Source organism: Chrysemys picta, chromosome 7 (assembly GCF_011386835.1).
Source record: "Chrysemys picta bellii isolate R12L10 chromosome 7, ASM1138683v2, whole genome shotgun sequence".
Taxonomy (NCBI): Eukaryota; Metazoa; Chordata; order Testudines; family Emydidae; genus Chrysemys; species Chrysemys picta.
The window spans coordinates 22,509,613-22,535,628 of NC_088797.1; the positions used below are offsets into that span (position 1 = coordinate 22,509,613).

The following is a 26,016-nucleotide window of genomic DNA, read 5'->3' on the forward strand; positions in this document are numbered from 1 at the left end:
ATAAGGAGTATGAGCAATTCCATGTTGTTGTGGAAAGCTGGTGTAAATGCATATTTGTACCTCCTACCAGTTGTGGTTCTGCCAGTAACTGGGGAGTCAATAAAAATCAACTTTGGTTGAGTGGACAGATGTGGGAAATGTACCTTCTCTAGGATAATAAAAATACATGTGCCATCTAAGCGGATGATCTTCCCTTTGTACACTGGCTTGTGAGCATTTTGTAACTGGCAGCCCTGACTGCTGAATGGTTTGACTACAACTTGTTACTGTTGTTCCAGCAGAAGTTGTTGTTCTTAAACCTTCAGCCAGTATTAACCAAGTATTTTGATGCATCCGAAGAAGGGAGGTTTTTACTCACGAAAGCTTATGCCCAAATAAATCTGTTAGTCTTTAAGGTGCCACCAGACTCCTTGTTGTTTTTGTAGATACAGACTAACACGGCTACCCCCTGATATTTGTATTCTAGGGAATGCAAGTGCAATATTCCCTCAGACCACAGGGTGGTGCCCTAAATTAAACTTCCAATATGTACTGTAAGGGAAATGTTACTAAGGTATCTGAGTTTCTTCACCAGAAAACAATAACTGCTTATCTCTTTAGGGTTAGCTTTCCTCAGTGCGCACTTTAAAATGCTTTTTAGTAAATTTGGTGCTTCTGAAAGATTGAGACCAAAGTCCTTTCTCACGCCAAAACATGATGGCAGCAGCAATGCAAGCTTCCACCGCCCTGCCCCTCATCTCTGTTCTTCCAGAGAAAATTAAATTTTGTCTCCGAGATCCATTCAGTTTTTGGCCTCTTTGCTGAGACTGTCAAGTGTGGGTCCAGCTGCAGTGTGGACAACTGAGGAATTGAGCTGATATTCACCGAATTTGGTTCAGCCACTCAGCAGTCAACAGATAGTAATTTGCACTGCTGTAATGACACTTGAGCTAGAATCATACCAGTGATCCAGAAGTGAGACTGCATAGCCCATTAGCACTCCTTCAGGCAATCCAGTCCCTTGTCTATAGATTAGCCATTTTTATGCCTAAGTAAGTAAATGGTGACTGGTGCGAGGTCAAGGAACTGGCTGATAGAATCTTGGTGTTTCTCTTTGGCAGGTCGTCTAGACATTGATGTAGAATATGTGAATGATTGCAAGAGACTAGCCAAACAGTGTCGGCTTCAGGATCTCATCGAGGATTTGGAGATCAAGTGTAAAAAGGTCTATGAATTTGGTGAGCTCCCCTTTAATAGCTGCGTCTTTTCATTATGTTTGTTTTTCCTTTTGGAGTGGGAAGGGAGATCATGACAATGGACGTTCCACCAATGGGGCACCTGCGGCACTCATAAACTAATGGTGGGGGGGAAAACCCTGAGTAGTTCTATGCACAGCTGTTAGCAGAATAGGTCTTTCACTTCCTTGTGGGGCAACTTCTGTAGTACTCCGTGTCTGAACAGTGAACAAGTGTACATCATAGTAGTGGGGACCCTGGCAGCAAGGCTTTATTGAATAGTCCAGCAACCACAGCAGAGCACTGAGGAGCATGTTTCAAAGTCCCTATAATCAGAGAGCTAGTGGGTTACAGTGGTGGCTCATGTTTTCTCTGCATGTTAGAAACGCCTGAATCATTTCAAAAGGGGGAACTATGCAAAAATGAGGGGGTTAGTTAAACAGAAGTTAAAAAGTACAGTGACTAAAGTGAAATCCCTGCAAGCTGCATGGGCGCTTTTTAAAGACACCATAATAGAGGCCCAACTTCAATGTATACCCCAAATTAAGAAACACAATAAAAGAACTAAAAAAAGAGCCACCGTGGCTTAACAACCATGTGAAAGAAGCAGTGAGAGATAAAAAGACTTCCTTTAAAAAGTGGAAGTCAAATCCTAGTGAGGCAAATAGAAAGGAGCATAAACACTGCCAAATTAAGTGCAAGAATGTAATAAGAAAAGTCAAAGAGGAGTTTGAAGAACGGCTAGCCAAAAACTCTAGAGGTAATAACAAAATGTTTTTTAAGTATATCAGAAGCAGGAAACCTGCTAAACAACCAGTGGGGCCCCTTGATGATCGAGATACAAAAGGAGCGCTTAAAGACGATGAAGTCATTGCGGAGAAACTAAATGGATTCTTTGCTTCAGTCTTCACAGCTGAAGATGTTAGGGAGATTCCCAAACCTGAGCCGGCTTTTGTAGGTGACAAATCTGAGGAACTGTCACAGATTGAAGTGTCACTAGAGGAGGTTTTGGAATTAATTGATAAACTCAACATTAACAAGTCACCGGGACCAGATGACATTCACCCAAGAGTTCTGAAAGAACTCAAATGTAAAGTTGCAGAATTGTTAACTAAGGTTTGTAACCTGTCCTTTAAATCGGCTTCTGTACCCAATGACTGGAAGTTAGCTAATGTAACGCCAATATTTAAAAAGTGCTCTAGAGGTTATCCTGGCAATTACAGACCGGTAAGTCTAACGTCGGTGCCGGGCAAATTAGTCGAAACAATAGTTAAGAATAAAATTGTCAGACACATAGAAAAACATAAACTGTTGAGCAATAGTCAACATGGTTTCTGTAAAGGGAAATCGTGTCTTACTAATCTATTAGAGTTCTTTGAAGGGGTCAACAAACATGTGGACAAGGGGGATCCAGGGGACATAGTGTACTTAGATTTCCAGAAAGCCTTTGACAAGGTCCCTCACCAAAGGCTCTTACGTAAATTAAGTTGTCATGGGATAAAAGGGAAGGTCCTTTCATGGATTGAGAACTGGTTAAAAGGCCAGGAACAAAGGGTAGGAATTAATGGTAAATTCTCAGAATGGAGAGGGGTAACTAGTGGTGTTCCCCAAGGGTCAGTGCTCGGACCAATCCTATTCAACTTATTTATGAATGATCTGGAAAAAGGGGTAAACAGTGAGGTGGCAAAGTTTGCAGATGATACTAAACTTCTCAAGATAGTTCAGACCAAAGTAGACTGCGATGAACTTCAAAAAGATCTCACAAAACTAAGTGATTGGGCAACAAAATGGCAAATGAAATGTAATGTGGATAAATTTAAAGTAATGCACATTGGAAAAAATAACCCCAACTATACATACAATATGATGCGGGCTAATTTAGCTACAACAAGTCAGGAAAAAGATCTTGGAGTCTTCGTGGATAGTTCTCTGAAGATGTCTGCGCAGTGTGCAGAGGCGGTCAAAAAAGCAAACAGGATGTTAGGGATCATTAAAAAGGGGATAGAGAATAAGACTGAGAATATATTATTGCCCTTATATAAATCGATGGTACGCCCACATCTCGAATACTGCGTACAGATGTGGTCTCCTCATCTAAAAAAAGATATACTGGCACTAGAAAAGGTTCAGAAAAGGGCAACTAAAATGATTAGGGGTTTGGAATGGTTCCCATATGAGGAGAGATTAAAGAGGCTAGGACTCTTCAGCTTGGAAAAGAGGAGACTAAGGGGGGATATGATAGAGGTATATAAAATCATGAGTGATGTGGAGAAAGTGGATAAGGAAAAGTTATTTACTTATTCCCATAATACAAGAACTAGGGGTCACCAAATGAAATTAATAGGCAGCAAGTTTAAAACAAATAAAAGGAAGTTCTTCTTCATGCAGCGCACTGGCAACTTTTGGAACTCCTTACCTGAGGAGGTTGTGAAGGCTAGCACTATAACAGCGTTTAAAAGAGAACTGGATAAATTCATGGTGGTTAAGTCCATTAATGGCTATTAGCCAGGATGGGTAAGGAATGGTGTCCCTAGCCTCTGTTTGTCAGAGGATGGAGATGGATGGCAGGAGAGAGATCACTTGATCGTTGCCTGTTGGTCCACTCCCTCTGGGGCACCTGGCATTGACCACTGTCGGTAGACAGGATACTGGGCTAGATGGACCTTTGGTCTGACCCGGTACGGCCGTTCTTATGTTCTTATGCCTGACTTAAAGTGGAACAGTCAGATAATTTAGACTTGGTGTGTTTTGTGTGTGAACACACACACACACACACACACACACAAAGTTAATATAAAAATGCTTTATGTGTGTTTTTAAAAATACAAACAGTTGTATGAGTTTTAAACATTCTTCTGGAGTGTTCGTGATCCAAACACAACAGCATTGAGCCATTGAATGAGAACCAGCAGGTGGAATACTAGTCTTCTAACTGTGTAAATATAGCAAAGTAAGATTAAATTTAGAAAATGAACTGCTTTCAGATGTAATAGTTTAATGGCTTAACTGGTAAGGAAACATGTAGTTTGAAATCACAAAGGGTCTGCGACTCCCCTAGAGTGTAGATAACTCATTTGACTTAGTCGAGTTACTTCTGATGTGAAAGCGGAATCTGGCTCATTGTTTTTAATCTGATTGTGTCCTTTCTCTGATCTAAGAGGTAAGGTTGTTGTAGCTGCTCAGATTTTTACTTTAAATATTAATTGTTGATTCATATTTTCCAGATTTGTATGATTACATATGTAGCCTGGAGTGACAGTCCTCCCATAGTGCAAAGTTAGCTTTATAGCTACATCACAGATATTGCATTTCGTTTCCTGTTGTGATATGCATGTGTGTATACAAAAATATTTAAACACATGAAGAAAGAATTGTTCTGCTGCTTGTAATGAGTGGTAGAAGATTTCACTTGACGTACCAACTGTATGCTGGAAAAGAAAAGGCTGTGGTCAACACCCTTAAGAAAAAATAAGTTACTAAGTCAGACTGTCAGATAACAAAAATGATGTTACAATCTACAGCATTTTGCAATACCGAAATGTTTCAATGGGTCACTAGATGGCAGCTTTATGGTGTTGCAGTTGATTGGTGTGGTGACCATTTTCTCCAAAAGCCCATAATACAATCCCTTATTAGGCGGCAAATTAAATAAGGTTAAGGTGGTCTATTAGTGTTACGGTTTGTATATATTCTGAAACCATTGTGCTGTTTGGCATGATTGGCAACATCTACTCATGAGGGTCAGGACAGAAATAAAAAAGACTGCAAGTAGCATTGAGTCATTGGGCCCCAGGATTAGAGGAACACGAGAAGCATTACCTCATAGCAGCAGCAATTTGAGTGGGAGTCAGATATAGTTTCTAATCCCACCCTGGTGTAAGCTTCCTATATGGCACTGGGCAAATCACTTTAACTTCTGTGTTCCCCTCTGTAGAATGGGGATGATGATTTTATTTCACAAGGGTATTGTGGGGCTTAATCAGTGTTTGCAAAGCACTGATATAAGTGATAGGGGTTATGTGTTTGTGGCAGAGCAGGACTGTGGTGAATTGGCAGCATTGTAGTTAGTAACATTAAATGTGTGCCTGTCAAATCAGACATGTTCTAGGTGAACCAGGGGAACTAGTGTTGAATCCCCAGGAGAGAATGAATATGAAAGAATCATAGAAGTTAAGGGATGGGAAAGCCCCGTTGGGTCACCTGGTGTCCTTTACTTGCCAAAACATTATTGTTCCCTATTGTATATTTAGAAGTTTCTGCTCAGAATATTTTCTAGAAAATAGGCATCTGGTTCAGGTAAAACAAATAAATAATAAATTTATGGAGATATCCTATCTCCTAGAACTGGAAGGGGGACTCATAGAGTCCAGCCCCCTGCCTTCACTAGCAGGACCAAGTACTGATTTTGCCCCAGATCCCTAAGTGGCCCCCTCAAGGATTGAACTCTCAACCCTGGGTTTAGCAGGCCAATGCTCAAACCACTGAGCTATCACCCCACCATCTGGGTGTCTGGCCTAATTACACTGGTCAGGGTCCAGTGTCACCATCCATGGTACAAAAATATATCCAACATGTTTAATGTAAGCAAAAATGCACACTGTAGCCAGTGCAGTTCCAGGGCGTAATCGCACGGCAGACACTTCTCTCTAGTCTCATTATCTAAGTCTAGTCCATATTTCTAAAGCACCTTGTATCTTGATGCTGTGGAGGAGTATTAAAAAGACAACAACAACAGCAGGAACTGGTCTGATGTCTTCCATTATATCTGAGGCCAGCCGGCAGACAGGCATCTGCTATGCTGAGTGTAATTACTTCCATATTTCCCCTTCCTGCATGCTCTGGATATCGCCACAAAAACCTGTTACACTATTTGGAAGAATTCAGACAGGATTTGTCCAGATTAAGTCATAATCCTTGCTATGGAACTGGAGGCATTTAAAAAAAAATAAATAAAAAATAAAATAAAAAAAGTTCAGGAGCATTTTCTGTATGTTGCAAAGCATAAGAATTCAGGTCAGGATTCGTGAACACCTATTTTCAGACCTCAGGTCCCTGATCTAAAGGGCCAGTGGCGGTAGTTATGCACAGCATTGTACAAGTGCATGTGTAATGCAGATGTCCATGTATTGCATGATCTTGGAAAGTTTTCTTTCAACCCAGCTAAACCAGTGGTGTATTAGTAAAGACTACAAAGAAGTATTAAGCTAGTCGAGAACAAAGACAGATCATGAAGCAGTCAGTGATGTACTGTGCAGCTGTACCAGAAGGGAGTTTAATGACTAAACAGTATATTCCCTCCAGGCAGTGCAGGACTGTTCCCTACAGTGTACTTGCCAGTGCTTTGGCATACCTTTTTTTTTAGACTTGAGTGTCTTCTCTTGAGACCATTCTACAACTCTCCTCCCAAATACTCAATTTATATTTGTTTGCTTCATTTCATACCTATTACAATTCCTTAGCTCGCCTTAAATGGTTATTGTCCCTCCTCGGTGCTTATACTTGGCAAACGTTTGCAGGAGGTTAGCGTGCTTTCCTGTTCTTCTTTAGCTGAGCTACACATGGATTTGCTTCATTTAATCTTCCTTCCTAGCTAGATAAGTCGCTCCAGCTCCTTTTATTATTTGTCTTGCTGTGTTCTGTATTCCCTGCATTTCTTGCATTTCACAAACATCAGATGATGGCCCCTCCTGCCTGCGGCTGCCAACAATCTATTTTTTGTCTCTTTCATCTTGTCTCTTTCATCCTTTTAGAAGCAAAAAAAATTGTAGCAGTGGAATGTTGCGCCCGTGCATTTGAAATATGCAGTGTCTGAATTGGTTTATACGGACAACACTATCATCCAAAACCCACTGTTTCTGGTGTGAGCCTCATCAGAGATTCTTTCAAGTTACTATGGAAGTGCCTAGTTATGTTGGAGAACCTAGGGATACTTACCATTGTGTCTGCCATATTTCTTGGTGATAACCCTGAGTAGGCACATCTGATGTGGTATGAGCCTTGTGTGTGTGAGGGAAGGATTTCTTGGTCAATTCTGTCTTCCTCTCAAGTTTTTATAGTGTGCCCTTCACCATGGTGTCTGAGTTCTTCAGTTACAAGGGAGCTTCAGATAGTTTCTCTGTTTGACCCTTTTAATCTCACTTGCTGTTCCCAGATGTCTCTTGGGTGGGATTGGTAGGTTGACGCCCACAAAATATGTTTTTAGAGCAATTACATACACAACCTCTGCTTTAAACTAGCACAAAGCTCTTGCCAGCCTTATCTACAGTAGGGTAAAAAGAGTGAACATGCTCTAACAAACTTTTTTATTCTAGTCTAGACAAGACCTCTGTGTCCATCAAAGGTTGATGGGTGGAAAGTGCTTTGAGAGCCTCTGATGAAAGACACCCATAGAAGAGATCGTTATTATCACACAGTCCCCGTAACCTGTCTTCACAGAGGAGTAGAAATCTAGTCTAAGTGTATGTCTTCAGTTGCAGAGTTAACGTGGGTGATCGGTGGCCAGGTCTGAGCACCTGAGTTAGCCTGGGCTGGGCGTAAGCAGCCACGCTGTGAAGCCGTTCCAGAATTACAGTGTCCTCACTGGTGCTACACTTACCCATGTGTGGTATTAGGACTTCTGGGGGCCTATCCCGTGGTTCTTTGTGCTGCAATAAGATGAGCCACTCTGATTATCTGCCAGTGAATTTTGGAAGATCTTGTCTGTCCTTCTAGGCACTCTTGGCAGGTAAATTGTGGGAAGGCATTGGAGGAGTGTTGGCACTCTAATGATTTTAGCCTGCATTGTCATTGCAAAGTGGGTGGGTTACCAGTCTGAGTGAAAGTGCCTCTCGGATTTTAGCCAGCAAGCCCTAGACAAGCCAGCAAGCCCAGTCTGTAAGCATCACTGAACTTGGGTGAGAGGATTTTGTGTGTGGACAGCAGGGGGATTAGGGGAAACACCTGATTAAGAGCCTGTGATAATTCTGCAGTGAAGACCTACCTTAAAGGGACAAAGTGTTCTCAGTTGCTTATGCGGATCTGTAATTCTGTGGGACTCTGTTCTGACAGCTTTGTCAGTTCGGCTTGGGTGTATGCCAAACCTGTCCTGCCCCTCTAGTAAGTATGGTTGTTTGCTGAAGACAAGGGCATCTGCATTCAGTCCTATAAATAGAAACTGCATAGCTTGTTCTCCAGAGCACCTCTCTGGATATAGATCATAGAATCAATAGTCTCTTTAATTGGTGGATTGGGTTTTTATGCACCCTACTGTTTCCAGTACCATTTGGGATATTCAGCCAGTTCAGGTGTCATGGTGGCCCGTCTTGATGGGTGCAATGCTTTCTTGGCGGTGGGGGCGGAGGATTCATATTGTGGCACATCTCGGTCTCATTTCGCCCACCATCTGATGGAGTCATCTGATGAAGCCCATATAATGATGAGCAAAATGTCAGGAAAAATGAGGTCTCATGGTGATGTGATTCACCTGAGAAGAAAGGGGTTTTAATGCAGTGAATCACGCCTGTCAAAAAGCCTTTGTAACATCCAGTACAGTGCAGTTTAACTCTTTAATCACCGATTGTTAACGTCTCTTTCATTATGCTTCCAATGGAATCCATAAGATTTCATTGCAGCAACGTTCATAGTTTCAACTGCACTTTGTGTTTTACGAGCATTCCCCGCTAAGAAGCTCTCAAAATCTGGCAAAGTCCAATCTAAATTGGACTTGATACAGCAAACGAGGTTCATAAATGATCATGGAGAGGAAAGATTACACAGTAATGCATGTACACACTTTGATAGTGCTTCTAACTTTTTTAAAGCCTTTCCTTTCCATCTGTGCTCATGCAGCTGTACCTGAAAGAGGTTGTGAAGACCTCTGAGACCTTTAATTTTACCTGTTCTGCTAGGGACCTGCCATACTACTTGCATTCATCGTTCCTGCCAGTGGAACAAAAAGTTTAAAGATACGGCAGGCAGCTCTTTCTAAAGAGACAAAGCTGTTGGAGAAGAAGGGCCAGAGGAGAGATTTAAAATTAAACCCCTACAGGGAATCCAGACTAGCTTCAACTGAGTCTCCTGTTGTGGCCTTTGCCTATAAGGTGCCCATCGCAGTGTTGTCTGGGAGCCCTTTGTATGATTTGGATCAAGGGAATACCAATTTCCCAAAATGGGGAGCACTTACTGTGTTTCCTTGTGGTAGACTAACTAGCTACCCTGACAGGACCAGAAACTGAGGTTTCTAGCCAGGAGGATAACTGAGAAGGAGCGTCCCAGACCTACTCTTCATTAGTCTTTTCTTTATTTGCTGCTGGTGGCTATTAGCATTTAAGACTTACATTGCAGTAGCACCTAGAGGCCTCAATCGATATAGGGTCCCCACTGTGCTAGGCTCTATATAAATATATAGAAAATGACAGTCTCTGCCCCAAAGAACTTGGTCTTAAAGGTTATAAATCCTCTTCTCCATGGGATTAAATCACAGCAGCACTACTAGCACCTGATCCAGGAGAGTTGTGGTGCAGCAGAGGGAAAGCATAAGCCAGACTTCACTCTAAATAAATAACCAATGGGGGCACCAGTGGCGTGGAAGCGTGTCTGTAGTTAAATACGCTTCGCCCCCTTGCCTAGCAGGGATGTATCTTCTGTTATTACTGTGTCACCTAGGGCTGACTCCAGCGGCTGGGAAGCAGCCTCCATAAGGCAGTTCTCGATCATGTCTGTAGGGAGGGGAAGCAGAGAGGAGGACAGAACAGGCACATAGCTGGTCCTTTTCCTCACCATGGTCTCTGCAACTGATGTTCTGGAGGCGAGGGATGAGTGGAGCCGTAAGAGGGGAAACGGTGGAATCTGTGTCCTCTTTCTTCCTCCCCAGTGGTAGTTACAGCCCTGATCACTGCTAGCAGGTGCATGCGTGTGTATGTCTCTCTGAAGGACATGTTTTTATATTTCAGTGGAAACTAAGAGCCAGACAAAACAAACAAACATTCCTCAGAGAGATTTTTTTTTTAACAGGAGGGAAAGTTTTTAGATTTAGTTTTTTCTAGGCATCTATACTTTTTTGTTTTGTTTTTGTTTTGCCTTTTCCAGTCTCTTCCAAGCCAGGGACCTGTGTGAAAGTGCTGACGATTGAGCCTCCAGGTAACTGCCGGCTGCAGGAGGATCTGGCTCTACTAGCAGACTGCGCCCTGCCGGCTGAACTGCGGGTAGGGAGTGTTTCTATTTCTTCCCACACTCCACTGGGACCTTCGGACTGAGTCACAGGGAGAGCTGTATGTTCACACACATTTAGGCTCAGTTTCTCTGTTGGGTTCTGTGGTCACTTGTTTGCTGGTAGTAATGGCACAAACTGACTTTCCAAACACTGAAGCCATGTATAGCACAGGGAAATGCTGTAAATCTCATAACCAGGCTGCCGGTTTTCATTCTTGCAGCGAGATTATTCCTCCCTCAGAGATTTGTAGAGGTCAGATCCCTGGTCTCATCCAAGTCAATGAAAGTTTCCCCATTGATTTCAATGGGGACAAGATTTAGCCCCTAGTTGAATATATTACTGGAATGCAAGAAAGGGGGGAAAAATTCCTTGGATGACAGCAGTACCTTTGGATATGTATTAGATGGAATGGGATGCCTAATGGGGGTTATCGGTCCACAGAGCTTAACTGATCCCTGGTTAAGAATAGACCCCCGTGGTAGTGCAGGGAGTTGGTTTGTTACTTTTCTCAGAAGCATTGAGTCAGGATTACCCATTAGACTCGGCTATGTGTATTCCACACAATCGATTCCCAGCGATGCAAGTGAACAGGGCAGATATTGGTGGACCCCAGTTCTTCCTGCCTTTGTTCATCTCTGTAATACCGATAGTTGCATCTTATATTTTCCTTCCTTTAATATGTTTGTCCCAGTTTCTTCACATTGAGTAGTAAAACTAATAACAGACTCATTTTAAGCAGCTCTGTGCCTGTGGGCTGTGTAACTGAACAGTGTGACAAAGCTTATTGCTTTCTTGCACGAAATAGAACTGCCTGATGCAGAGCTCAAGGAAATGTCTGAAGCAAGGTAGAAACTCTGTCATGTGTCTTTTTATGTGCTGGTGGCTTAGGTTTCTTAAGCAAGATGTGCCAAGGTATTTTGTGCTGGCTCTTAGTGATCCAGTTATTCTAAGTACTGAGGGATTTAAAGAGGGAATTCTGCCCATTGATGTTCCCTCTGTCAAGGCAGAAAGCTTCTTTTTTTTGTATACCTTTGTTGTGGTTTTCTTTGTTTATCATTAGGTACTTGGAAAAATCAAAAACCGGAGAGTAGTGTAGAATGAATTCCAGTAGTGTCAACCCCAAGCGCTTAAAAATCATGAGTGGGGTGCCCAAATACAATGAGATTGACTTAAAAATCATGCAATTAAAAAAAAAAATCAGGTTCTTTGTTTTTATTTTCTGGTTTCTGAGCCTTTAGGGTGCACTTGGGTCACATTTTCAAGCTTTTTTCCAAAATCGTAAGGGCTAGAAACACACTTATTTAAAAATGAAAACAGAGATTCCTCCATAGTTGTATGGGAACTGGTTCTTTAAGGAAGAAAAACCCCAAATATCATGAGAATCTGCATAAAATAATGAGTTAGCATTGCTGAAATTTCCTGATTTTTTTTTCCAGCTGTTTTATGTATCTTAGAAAAAAGTACACTATAATCCAATCTAAACATGTTGCACTGATATTACTGTCCTACTTTGTGTGTGTTTTCATGAATGCTAGGAAGGAATGGGAAAAAAATTATTAGAGCATCTGCATGGCACCCATAACCATGGAATCAGGGTTCATATTACCCCTAATTGCCTTGTTTTAACATGATAATTTTAAAAGCTCTTTTTCCTGGCCATTTATAAAGATCCTAAAGACAGGATTGTAGCCTTTTAATCTGCCTTCTACTGCTTAATTATCATTTACATCTTTTCTAAATCTTCGTTTACTGGGATCATCCCATGAAATAGGCATTTGAGTCCCAGGACCAGCGATTCTGCAACCTCACTAGTAGATTCTGATACCATACAAATAATATAATACAAAAAACTTATTCCATGAGGCCAAAGAACACTTACCAGTCAGTCACAAACATGATGTTTCTTGTAATAAGTTACCAAACACTTCCTGGAATATGTGAAACAACAAACAATACATGGTTATAAGATACAAACCAAATTTGTTTTAAGCAACAAACAGGATTGATCACAAAAGCAAAGTTCTGAGTCACTAGGCAGCATGCAGCTTTGTGTTATATGAACTTTTGATCCAGATAATGTTTTAATAATACTCTGATATTGGACATTAAATGTAGAATTTTATAATCCCACATATGTTTTTTCTGTCTTTCAAGTGAAAACTGTCTATTCTTTGAGCTTTCACAATTTTCTCTCTATATAAAAAAGTAATACCTGGAAATTCTGCTGCAATACTTGAGACATCTTCTCTAGTGCTGTGTAGTGTTACTACAGTTCATGGCACTGCACAATACGAATATATGGAAGCTGTTTGTGGGGTGTATTAGTTTTTGGAAGGCTGTTTCAGACACCCATCTATTTTATAGTTTGGTAAACCATAAGAGCAATTTCTTTAAACAAAGTCACTACAAGTTAAATGCAGTTAAAATCTTGATGTCTTAGATTGTCATTTCTGCTTATACTTGAAATTTGCCTTTTCTCCATTACTTTTTGTGTATGGAAACGTGATGTTTTCAGTCGTGATTAGCGTGATCGGAAAAATTCAGAGGAAACATTTTGTCACTCAAATTTGCTGACTTATCTAAATCTAAACGTTTTACGGAAGTAGTTGAATTTTGATCAAGTTCCAGCAGTACCCAGGCAAGACTCTGATAGAACCCTGCCTAGCTTGCTGCCAGCTCCAGGGTAGCCGATCAGAGTCGGGAATGCCCGCGCTTTCAGGGGCTGCTGCTTTGGGTCAGCCTGCCAGATAGACTGTCTCGGAGTGGGGCTCCATTCCATTTCTTGGAAGATTTTGAAATTTTTGGTTTTCATTCCAGATTGGAACAAAGCCAAGTTTCAAAATATTGAAATCCTCCATGAAACTAAATCACTTTTCTCCACCCAGCTTGGTGCTGCAGGTGAGCTGTGAACATCTGTTACACCTTTGGCCACTGTGCTAGTTTTTTTTTTTTTTTAAATTCCTAGAAATTAGAGATGCAAAAGACCTAGTCTTTCCCTTGACCAGTGTAGGCTTGTTGCTACAGTACATTTTCTGGTGCTTTGCTTTGTGCTTTTGTAGATGCTCTAATTTGTTCCTTGTGTCATAGAACCCTGATGACTCAACATGCAGCTGGATATAAAATCTTGAGTCTGATTCTCCGCTGGTAATCCCATTATGGATTGTTAGGGTATAATGGACCTCTGTAGGTTGTCATAAATTATTTACGGCTGAATTTTTCTACTCTGCTTATTCCTATCTAGGAGCAAATTGCTTCTCCCTGTTGGTTGTGCACGTTATTGTCCCCGCCCGTTGTTCTTGTCTGAATTTAGAAGCACTCTCTTTGGGGCAGGGACTTAGGTTTCCGATTTTTCTTGAAGTGCCATGCATGTCTCCTCTGGTGCTGTATAAGATACAGAGCAGGTAACAGAGCAAGTGAAAAGCCGTGGGGATAAGATGGGGTGAGACAGATACTCTGAAGTGCTACAGATCTTTTATTTTCAGGAGCTGTAAAAATTCCCTTTGTCCTGCTCCCCACAAAAAGAAAGAGTAAATAGGTTGTAACTAAAGTCATAGACGAGAGAGACCAAGCAGGGTTGCTGCAGAGTTTGGGAAGGTGGCTTTGCTGTTTAATCACCCAGAAATTGTGACTATCATTAGGCTTAGTTGTACTATAATTAGAAACCACTCTGCCAAATCGTGATGAGTACTGACAGAGAGCCCAGAGAGTAGGGCCAGGTTGCCATTCTCCGAAGTACTGTGAAATTCAGAGCCTTTGCTAGCTCAGTGGCTTGCCACAGCCTGGGACCAGGAGTGCCAGAGAATCCCCACTGTGTATGAATTGAGCTTGCCTGATGGTACTGAAAGCAGCATGTAACTCTGTTTGTTTCCTGCTGAGTCAGATTGCAGGGAGGGGGAGCCTGATACATCTCACTAATTCCCCACTATACCCAATGCTCTCTGCTAGTGCGGTTCGGTAGGAGATAATATTTGCCATTCTTCCACTGGATGTTGAACTTCCTGGCTTCCAGCCCTTGCACCTGGGGAAACCTGGAGCCAGTTTTTGATGTGACTTGCTCAGAGGAAAGACTTGTGGTAGGGATCAAACTTTTCATCTCAGGCTGCTCAGGGTATATACCTAGATAGGAGAAACCAGAGGAAACTCTTGTTTCCAGGGGATAATTGCTCTGGTTACATGGCTGTGAATATAGATTCACACAATTGATTCCCTTGTGTCCATAATGCTATCTTTTTAAAAAAAAAACCAAGCCCACAAACTTTTATGCTGGTTTGTTTGGCACATTGGATTGGAGGGAGTTGTGTTAATAGTCTAGTGAATTAGTTTAACTTTAATTTCTTTAGACGGCAAAGTGACAAGAAATTGAACTGTGCATGGGAAGCTTTGTATTGTGTTGAATGAGATTGTAGTTTCAATTAGATTGTTTCAGATCTGTGCATTCCTTTATTTAAGCTATAAAATGACTTTTTACATATACTCTGGTTAAAATAACATGCCTTTCCTTGACTGGTGTCAATATGAAGATGCCCATCCCATGATGTAAACTAAATACCCACCCAGCAGTCCACCTCCTCATTTAGAAGTCTGAGAGGAGTTATGAGCCTGCCAGTGTTGGCTTGAAGGTCATTTGGCTCTGCTGGACAAACTGGGAAGAGAAATTTCAGTTCAGAAGCCTCTCCACTGAGAATACCAGGCATTGAGCTCCCAGATGTTCAAATCTAGGATCAGTCAGGAAGGGCATCTCTGGTGATCTCCATTGCTGCTGAGGCGTAAATGGGTAAAGGTGGGTGTCTCAGATAGACAAGACACACAGGACTTTATAGATCAATGTCAACACCTCTAATGTTTATACCATGGATGCTAACTGCAGACATTTCTTATCTTTTAACTTGTCTTTCTAGGTGGGTTTTGGGGAGTTGCCGTTTGACAGCACTGACAACTTTAGCAGCTGTCCTGATGTGTGTTTTCGAGTGACGGATTACAACTTTTTATGCCATAAGGTATGCGCATACATTTAGAGACATCAAGGTCCATGTACATGTCCTTCCCACGCACTTAGTACGAGATAATTAGATATACTGCAGGGGTAAGCTTAAACTTAAAGCACTCTTCTTAATGAAACAACCCAGCCTGCCTCCCTTACAGGGTAAGGAGATTCGTGAATTGCAGTAAGAGGCATCTACATTGTGTCTCATGCTGTCAGCAACAAATCTGAGCCTGTCATTGGAAGTGTTGGATCCTTAATAGTTCAGGATGACTCAGTGTAAGGGTGGAACTGGAAACAGAACTCAGGAATCCTAACTAGAACTATATTGCTACTCTAGATTAACTGTCACTCTAGTTAATCTCTTTTTTGCTTTGAGGGCAGCAATGTGTAAAAATAAGACATGAAAGAAATAAGAAAAAAAACAAGTTTATCAGAGTTTAGGGATAAAAGCACAGAGCATCGGCAGAGGATATGCTACTGACTCGGTGCTTTGAAACTTGCTTAATGAATTCCTGAAAGTTGATCCCTTGCCTAGTGCTGTTTGGCTCAGTGCAGCAGAAAAGGGAGATGCTAGTGTTGGATTTTTCCTTTCCCATGCAGGCATTTTTCTGTGGCCGCAGTGATTACTTCAAAGCCCTCCTTGAGGATCATTTCAGTGAGAGCGAGGAGCTGCAGACTCAGCCCACCATCCCTGTGGTGACCCTTCATAACATCTCAGAAGACATCTTCATCAGGGTCCTCTACTACATCTACAGCGATGACACTGAGGTGAGACCAGCCTACTCTCTCCTTTCATTGCCTTCAAGTTATGCCCAAATGTCTTTGCAGAAGTGTCATCCTATAGCATTCTACTGCTGGTTTGTTAAATATCACTCCCCCATTCTCCCACCTGGCTTGAAGAACCTCAGTAACCCAAATACTGGTATCTCCATTTTATGCATGTTGTAGGCTAGGCTGGGACTTTGTTTCCTGAATATATCAATGCAACTGCTCCTATATGCCATTTGTGTATCTTTCATCCTAAATTCATATCCTGTAAATTAGGATACATGTTACTTAGGCCAGATACATAATGCATGATTTGTGTGGCTGTGTATTCTTCCCCACTGAATGCTATTGTGCAGCACTGACTGCTCTCAATGGCACACAGTCAGAATTCTGCCACTAGATGGCGGCTGAAAACAGATTTGCCCATGTGCTAAGGTTAAGAGGCTTGTTCATTTACTATTGGCATTACAGCCTATCTTTGCATTTAAAACAAAAATTATTTGCATCGCTGGAATGCCTAGATGTTCCACTCGGAGATTAGGGACCCGTTGTGCTAAGCACATAACAAAAAGACATCCCCTGCCTCAAAGAACTAACGATCTAATTAAAAGTGCAGCCAGCACTATACATCTTTTGGCAGCACTGAAGGGATTAATGATGCTGATGAGCTGGCTTGTGTCCTCTCCAAAGCTTAAGGCTTTCCTGTATGAGTGAGACTGTACCATTCCTACTCTGGGTTACCCTTTGGTTTTGGTTTGCTGTGACCACCTGCACAGCTGTGACCTTATTCCTGCTGACCAGCTTGGCTACAGGCAGCAATATAGAATCTGTGGTAGGCAGGGAGATGATTTATCAGACAGGAAGTCACTGGCTATCCTGCTGAGGCTGTCATTAATACCCTGTAGAACTTCCTCACATTAACTCATTCTGCTCACAGCCTCCTGTTGTCTACGCTCTGGAGGACAGGTGGAGTGGGAGGTGAGGAGCCCTAAGGCACATCAGAATCTTGTCACAGCCCTGCAGCCTGATCCAGTTCCGCTGCACCTCTTTGACGCTCCAGAATCTGGCTAACTCTCTATTGTTGCTAAGTAGAAGTGTTTCCAAACCAGAGCTGTAGCTGCAGCCTTCCCTTTCAAATGGCTCTTTGGATGCTACCTGTTTGTGCAGTGCACATGCCTGATGGCCCACCTCAGTAAAAACAATTTACTGTCATTAAAAAATCGTTACTCATATTTTCCAGTGGCTATTTAAGTCTCAAGCCAAATGAGCTTTTGTGGAAAGAGGCCATCTGTTTGAAAAATTATATTAACGTTGTCTTCATTATTTTTCCTGGCAGATTTTCAAAGTTCAGTACTTTGTACAGTGTTTTTTTCTTCCCAAGCTTAAGTCCAGTCTGGTGCTGACATAACCAGTGTCCCCATGCTTCTTGACCTCACCTTTTTCAAAGGATTGACATTTCTGTCACTGTTGTGTCTGTCACAGCAGCCCGTGTTATCCATGTTCGTGTGGTTTCTGAGTGGAAAAAATAAGCAGCTGAGTGGAACTTGTGTGTGTGTATGTTTGTGTATATATGGGAAGTTTGAAAAGGAACATCAAACTGATTCTGTTTTCTTATTGGACAGTGATCAATCGAGCATTGGTGTTTTCAATTCAGTCCAATTCAAATGCTCATGACCTTATAGGTTCCCAAAGCATCGTATTAGATGCTACAGTAGAGAGACTTGCAGTTACTGTGGGGGTGAAACTCAAGGAAGGGGGTAGGTGATGTGCAAGCCTCATGTGCAAAAGTCATGAACTTGAGAAAGGTATAAACATGGCTTTGGACTGTAAGTGAAGTGAGAGGGAGCACAGATCTGTTAGACCTGCGTCTGTAACCGCACTTGATGAATAACCCTGACAACCTTGCTGCTGCTGCATAGCTTTGTTACAGCACTTTAACAACTGTTGCAAGCCTCTGACGTGCCTCCTAATGCACCTTGCATTCTTATGTACAGTTGTGCACTGTGGCAAACGAGCCTTCATCTTTCCAATCACATTCCAATTCAAACTTGCGCTGAGTGATCTTGTTTACTCTAGTACCAGTGTGGATAGCCATGCAAGCACTGCAGCGGCAATGGTGCAATTAATCCTTCTAGTGCAACCCCACTTTGAAATAATCATCTGTATCTGTGTGTGGCTGTGGGCAGCACTGCACCTGGCCCAGAATGGCTCGTGTGGAGGCACTGCAGCTTGCACCTGTGCAACTTGCAACTGTGAAGATTTTTAGCATAAACACACAAGATTTTGTTCTCCTCAGAATCCTACGTGACCTGGTCTCTTCTAAAGCATGTGCATGCCATGTCCCACAAATCTAGATGGGTAATAGTGCTCTTCACAATTCCTTTCATATTGGCAATAGCAAAACTGCACAGAAGAGAACTCTAGTTCCAGATTAGTGACATAGATGATTGATTAAAATAAATGTCAAGGATTTGACCAGCCAGGAAAAAAAGAGAATGTGACTTTTTTGTTTAAAAAGACCTTCTACAGGAATATAGTCCTCAGACCTTGCTATTTAACCATCTGTTGCCATATTACAGGGTAAGCATCATAACAACACTTCATTTCTAGAGATTTCATTAAACGGAGTGAAAATTCTATGTACACATATTTAACACAGCCCGGGCATGACGATCAAGTGTTTAAAATTAAAAAAAAAATTAGACCAGTATGCTGGGTTTATTTTTGCAGGTGAATGTATTTTGTCTGAGTATTGAACAAAAGGTAACCAAATATCTTGATTGACGTGCCTAGTCTGTTAAATATGTGTATAATAGCTTTTGTTTAAAAAGACAAGTGTTGTAACTATTGTTTTGTTTCCCATATTTACATGGCAAGGGTTTGTAAACTTGTTAAAACTTCCTAAATAAATTAAAAAAAAAAAAAATTTATGTCAACCTAGTATGTTGCTTAGCGGTGTGAAAAATTCACACCGCTGAAAGAAATAGGTAAGCCAATCTAAGCCCTGGTGTAGATATTACTAGGTCAACAGAAGAATTCTTCCTAGCTACCGTCTCTTGTGGGGGTGGATTAATCACAGTGACAGAAAAACCCCTTCTGTTGCAATAGCAAGTGTCTACGCTGCTGTGCCGCTGTAGTGTCGACATAGCCTCAGTCTCTCGAATGGTGGCATAGAGCACTCTCCTCAGGGTTAGTACTCTGCGCTGGTGGTTTTCCCCTAACTGCAAGAAATTATGTCTGAAATTAAATCTCAGTGCAATCTATCTGTGCCAGAGGCACGTGGTGTAGGCAGGACTTTCTTTATGGTGACTCTCTTCTTTGCATTACCAGCTGTCCCCTGAGAATGCTTATGACGTGCTGTGTGTAGCAGACATGTACCTGTTGCCTGGCCTTAAACGCTTGTGCGGAAGAACCTTGGCTCAGATACTTGATGAGGACAATGTTGTCAACATCTGGAGGATTGCAAAGCTGTTCCAGCTGACCCGACTGGAGGACCAGTGCACGGAGTACATGGCGAAGATCATTGAGAAGGTATGCAAAACCCTTCCCTAAGATGTTTCAGGTGCGACTACTAAATGTGTATCTAAGTGTTGCCATGGTTTAATGTATGCACTTTTCACTTCTGAAGATGTTGGGTCATAAGTGAAGTGAATTTTGTAGTCACACCTCGGTCCTCAATAGGACCCACCTGGCAGTTTGACATGACTGGTGAAGAAGACTGCAGGTATGGAATAGCAGATCATGACTGCTGTGCATTGGGTTGCTGTGTGAAGGGGGTATGTGGGAGTATTCATCTCCATACATGACTCTTCCTGGTGCAATTAGTTCTCTTGTACTGTAGCCTCAAATTCATTACAACCCCCCAAAAGCAGATTATAGGGGCTTCCATAGGGAAAACTTATTACTGATGATTAGCTAAATACCAAATCTTATTACACTGGAATCCTATTTACAAGGATCAATTTGAACATTCCTTCCCACTGCTATTTTCTCTGTTCTCTCTGACGGCTGCTTGGCGATCCAGGAGCCAGTGATGTCTGCAGAGAAACAGTGATCATATGGCACAGACAGTTCAGTTCTTCTACTAAGTATTTTGGTTCCTAGCGGGGTCAGTAGTTTTATATAAATGGCTCTAATTAACACTCCCACATGAGCTGTAATATTCTTTACCTGCAGCTGAAAGGCTCGGAGAAAGGTGTGAAACTCTTTCCTGCCTGTGAAAACAGTGAAGAAAATAATTTCCAAACAGTTCTTCTCATTCAAAAGTGCCATTGATCAATATAAATTAGGGAACTAACCGATCAGCATATGGCCAGAACTGGGTTCTGGAAAGGGGATTTTATCCAATGGCTGAATGAACTGTACAAGCCGTGATCGGGAACACTGAATTCTTGCCACTGGGGCTTTGCGTAAGATAAGAATTTTAGGGCATTCCCCCGTTGTTTTACTAGTGCTAAGAATGGTGGAAGTGCGGGTACAGGGAAGGCTCCAGGGGACCGCAAACTGTGTCATCTAGTGATGCACAGAGCAAGTTGAGATGACCCAGTAGTTAGATTGCCAGCAGATGTCAATCCCTTGTCTGCAGTAGCGCTTTCTCTAGGAGAGCTGAATTGGTATGGGCAATGATGGGAAGTTCTTGGCAAAACACTGTAGTGTAGACCAGGCCTAAAGTTCCATTGCAAAATGGACATCTCTTGTCTGTCTCTGCCATGACAGGAGCTGTTGGCTTTCCCTGTGGGGGTTTGTTTCCTGGTTTTTCTCTCTCTCTCTCTCTCTCTCTCTCTCTCTGCTTTGGGGGAAATATTGTGAGTTCATGTAAATGGTGCCCAAACACTCAGTGATAGACATTTGGTCAGTGTGCGTTTATAATAATACGCTGAGGGCGGGAGGGCTGCAGCCTACTGACAAGTTTTATCTGCTCTTTAAACGTTTGAGTCTTTTTCCTGTTGGTTAAAGGTGCAGGATTGACAGCCCTAAAGACTGATCCTTGTGTTTATCCGTAGAGCAGATACAGTCTTGGCAATGGCAGGACAAACTTTTCCTATGGGCTGCCCCTTGCTGGTGTGCCTCATGCTGAACCTGGAAGGATCCCTCAGAGTGTGAAAGGGAAATTCAGTCCTTGGCACTCTGTATCCCCCTTGTTGGAAGTCTCATCAGAAGGGCCAACTATGGGGATGACCTTGTTTTGGTCATTTTCTCAGTGGTAACTAAGCTGAGAATTCATTTCACAAACCCAGGTTCCTGAACTCTCCAGACTTTCACCCATTACCGGCCTGAGCCAGATTTGAACTGGCGACTTAGTGGTAAAAGGCTGAACATCACTTTGCCACTTCCCATCAGCCTTGCAGCTCCCCTAATTGATGTCTTGTCTTCATCCTTCCAGCTGGTGGAGCTAGAGGAGTTTGCGGCTGCTGTGAAGGAGAATGCTGAGGCAGTGGAGGAACGGCAGGAGACTGATTCCATCCCCCTGGTGGATGACATCCGCTTCCACATCACCAGCAATGTGCAGACTTACAGTGCCATCGAGGAGGCCAACCAGAAACTAGAGGCACTGGAAAACCTCCTGGCCAGTATAGGACTCGAGTGCTGAAGTCTGTAAATCCTGCTGTTGGATGCAGAGAGCAGCTTGTGTGACCTCCAGTGGGTTGCCTCTGAGTGCAAGAACATATGAGTCTTAGTCAAATGACTTTTCTTTTTTCTCTCCTCCTTCCCACCCACCCCCGGGCATGGTTTCCTTTTAATTCATTCATGGCTGGACATCCACATGTTTGCTTTTTTCCTTCTGTTAATAGGATCCCAAAGTGCAGCCCAGTTTGATAGTTACTGCTTGTACGATACAGCACTGAGAGCGAACTGCCAATCATGTGGCTAATGGAGCTGTATTAACGGACTCTGTGACATCTGGCCCCAGGAGCTGCCCCACTCTCTTAGCCAGCAATGCATTTCTGAAACTGGTTCAAGCCAGGGTTCTTGTATAGTTATCAAGGGAACAAAAATGGATTATACTGAGTGTAAAGGAATCTATTAGAATTAAACTGGCTGGTCTTTCGCTGTCAGTATTATGGGGAGTTAGCGGAGAGGATGGCATTTTAATGGGGCACAGGAATGTAGCCTTATGGGGCACTAGCTGACTTCACCTGCTCTTCTTGTTTCTCAGTCACAAACTACTGGGATCCTCCAAGTATTGACATCTGGATTTACACCCTCAGTGTAGTATGAAAGTTTAGGTTTTAAGTCCATATTCTGACAGATTGTGATAGTGTATCCTTGATCGGGGGACATGGCTAAATTGAATGATTTCTTTTCTGGATACTTTGTTTAATATATGTCCCAAATATAAACCTTTAGGAATACATTAGAGAGCAGCAGGAGAGAAACCCAGTCTCCTAAAGAGCCAGTAACTTTTCAAAGGCACTGATGCAGAGGTACTGCCCTTGTCTCACTCTAACAGGAGAGCAACTCCTTTCCTCTCAGAGTTGCCAGGTATTCTTTTTTTGGCCTGTTGTGTCAGGATGAAGGAAAGACTTATCAAAGTTTTAAGGGTGGGTGACAAGGAAAAGGGAGCTTTACAAGCCTTGTCTCAGTTCATCTGCCCTGCTCTTTCGTCTTCTGGCTTTACTCAGGCTTCAAAACCTTAAGTTCCTTGTTCTTCAAGAAGCTAATTGTTCATCCTTGCAAAAGTGTTTGAGGATTCTTCCTCTGCAGTAGATATCATTATCTTTAGAACTCTGGTGTCCCTTGGCTTTTAGAGAGGGATGGTGCTGGTTTTTTCCTCTTTTCTCAACATCAGTCAGCGGGGTACAACTCTTGCACTAAGTACACCTAATCATATGGACTAGTTCTCCACGCCCTGCTCCAATGCTGTTACAGCCCTGCCCTGTAAACAAACCCATCCTGTCTCACTAGATATCCCTCTTTAGTGTTGCCTTGTTTCTAGACACCCTCGGAGGTGGAAGTGTAGCAAGAGTTTTACTTGTCGTTCTGTTTTGTGTGACAGCATGGCTGGAAGTTGCAATTTTACAGGATGTTCGGATTATGAAATGACTTCAAGTTGGATTCAGTGGTTCTGTGTGCTGATACTGGGTGATACTCCAAAGAGACAGTATTGCCAGAGTGCAGGACAATTACATCCTCTCTTTGTTAACCTGTGAGTGAGGTCAGGCTATTTTCTTGGTGTTGGCCAAAGAAAGGAAGGGGATCTACAGTCACAAAACCTTGCCTGCACCCAGATTTTGTTCTTTCTTCTTAAATCTCCTGCCTCTTGTCAGAAGGACGCACTATGGTTGCTAGACTTTCTAGAGTTGTCGTCAGAGTCCCAAGGATTCACTGTCAGGTTTTCCCAGAGAGCAAAGCATGGAGACTTAACTGCTCTGACCCTTTAGAGAGTCATAGAAAGCAGGTGGCTTAATGGTGGGAGACAGAGGAAGTATCGTAATGTTGGAAATCTAATGCTGCCAAGGACTTTGCGTGCTCTGTGTTACTAAGTCTCCTCAGAATTATGTACTACATGAGTCTTGATTTGTCAGGGGAAGGGAAGTGGATTCTTTCTGCAGTGCTTGGGGCCTGGGAGGGAGAAAATTGGGCTGTACTAATTGCATGGGGAATCCTATCAAAATGTTGGTGCTGCTGTCACTGCTGGATGTTGCTGTTTACAGTAACTGCATGATACAGGGGGTTTAAAACCAGACCCCAGTGACCTGTGCTTTCGTGTGTTGGCCCTGTGCATTGCTCATGCAGGTAGGTGATCTGGGTCCTCAACAGCTCCTCTGACCACGCTTCTGGTAGCGTTTTTCCAACATAAGGGAACGGATTTAAGTTCGCCTGTATGGCAAGGACTGTTACGTGGGCTTTATGCTGTGTCCTTTCCCATCTGCGAGCCTGGCTTCTGAAGTGGCTTGGACAGCTAATGAAATCACAGTTGATGGTCTTGGTTTAGTTATGATTATGAAGTTGCTGCATAGTTTGGCTGAGACTGTGCTCCAAAAAGGCTGAGTGTCGGTAGAGTAGTGGGTTGAGCTGCATTGGCAGAGGGGTGCATGGAAGCCCAAGAATAGAGTAGCAGGTCAGGACTGAGATGCGTTGTCAGAGCTGAGAGTTTTCAGCTATGTACTGGCTCTCCCAACCCCCAGCGGATTCTTCTATCCATATTTATGTGGTGTCTCCTGCAGACCAAGCATCTTTGGGGAAGAGGGTGTCTCTGGAGGGTGTTGAGCTATTCGAGCAGTATCTGCCTCTATTTCTGTTAGAAATTCCTTTGGGGAAACAGGTGAGTTTTCTGGCTTGCTTTTTGCAGGCAGGTGCCAGTATCTTGGTTCCATAGTGTGCGTGCGTGCATGCCTGGTCCTGTATCAGAATAGTGACATGGAAAGAGGAACTGTATGTTCTGCTCCGTAAATGTGTGTATTTAAGAACACCCTAGGTCTGTGTACTTCAGTGTCCATCTACAGAGCACAGACTAGCTTTGGCTGAAGGACAGAATGACAGGACAATGAAGTTCTCAGGTTACTTTTGGCTCTCAGCTGGTGAAGCGTGTCTCAATTTAAGATGTGGGGGGAGGGGCTGGTTGGACAAATGCTAAATCCCTTGTATTTTGTGTCCGGGGAAGGAGTGAGTGTTGTCTCACCCTCTGAGGTGTAAGCTCTTTAAAGATCCCGCAAAACATGTTATTCAGAAACACCCTTCTAGCTAAACTGGTACGATTCACCTGCCTTTCTCCTTCCTTTATTACTAAAGATGACTTTGTATATAAGCATGATGCTCAGGTTTTTATCACCTCTTCTCTGCTTCTGCTGTATAAATTTCTTAATCACCCTTCTTACAACACAACCTTCCTTTTCACAGCAACTGTTGTGACATTTCCCCCGCCCCGCGTCCTACCCCGAAGACTACGGGCCACCACTTAGATGGATTTACACCAGCAGTGAATTTGGCCTTTGCCCTCAAAGCATGGTGTGTGTTGGAAGTAAGATTCAGGAGCAGGACTGTTGAGAAACACACTATCCTTTTTCCATGCAGGTATCTTAACTCTTAAAGTACAAAGGACAGTGGTACAAAAATGGTGAAATGGCAGCCACACAGTTTGTAAGTATTTTCCATGCGGCAGTTCTTAAATGTGTCCATTCCTGTCCCTTTAAGTGGGGAACCACTTAGAAGGTTGTAACTTGTGGGATTAAAGGTCAATGTGGCCTTTTTATTTTCCTCTCTGGTAATGCAGTTCTGTTAAACGTGCTGGATGAATTCAGAACACCTTTTCTATCCAGCTGTACGTAGTGGCTAAATCGCTGAACTAAACTGGATTGTCAAATTACTGAGTATCTAGGGCTCCTTCATCTCTCTGAAAAACAAATAAGCAGGTGCTTAACATACAGAACAAGCTCCTTAATTGAAAAATAAATAAACTAGTTTGTAACCTGAGTTGAACTCACTTTAGTGTTGCAAATAATTTTATTGCCAGATGAAAAATTAGGATTTCTCTTCTGTTAGTCTTTTTTTGTGTTCTGTTCTGCTATCCCCATCTTCTTCATTTACTATTAGCAATTTGTTGAAATAAGAAAATTGTAAAGTTTATCAGAGCAGCAATATATTATAATAAAAATATTTAAAAATGTAATGTGTGAGCATGTGTGCAGCAATAAAAAAATGTATATTTCATTATGCCTTGTCTCTGCTGCGGCCTGTTTGTTAATGACCCTAATGTTGTCTGCATGACTTTATTTCTGAAAAGACCCAGGTGGTACATTTAGCCTGCATTCCCCATCCCATCAAATAGCTAGTTTTTTTCAGATCTCAAGCAATGGGAGAAAATGTGTGTTTCCACTCCCGAGTGGGCCAGTCAGATAATCCCTGATACAACACAACAG

General features: G+C 42.5%; 1 protein-coding gene across 16 annotated transcripts in view; it reads left to right on the forward strand.

Moving 5' to 3' along the window:
* Nucleotides 1-25,810, forward strand: part of ABTB1 (ankyrin repeat and BTB domain containing 1) — a 41,673-nt gene extending 15,863 nt beyond the window's left edge. For all 16 annotated transcript variants that reach the window (XM_042849818.2, XM_042849822.2, XM_042849828.2 and 13 more), the window contains 6 exons: nucleotides 1,101-1,217; nucleotides 10,281-10,396; nucleotides 15,303-15,401; nucleotides 15,989-16,156; nucleotides 19,487-19,687; nucleotides 21,540-25,810. In XM_042849818.2, the coding sequence (XP_042705752.1) occupies nucleotides 1,101-1,217; nucleotides 10,281-10,396; nucleotides 15,303-15,401; nucleotides 15,989-16,156; nucleotides 19,487-19,687; nucleotides 21,540-21,746 (908 nt within the window). In that variant the 3' untranslated portion in view covers nucleotides 21,747-25,810. The remainder of the gene's footprint in view (nucleotides 1-1,100; nucleotides 1,218-10,280; nucleotides 10,397-15,302; nucleotides 15,402-15,988; nucleotides 16,157-19,486; nucleotides 19,688-21,539) is intronic.
* Nucleotides 25,811-26,016: the final 206 nt, after the last annotated feature.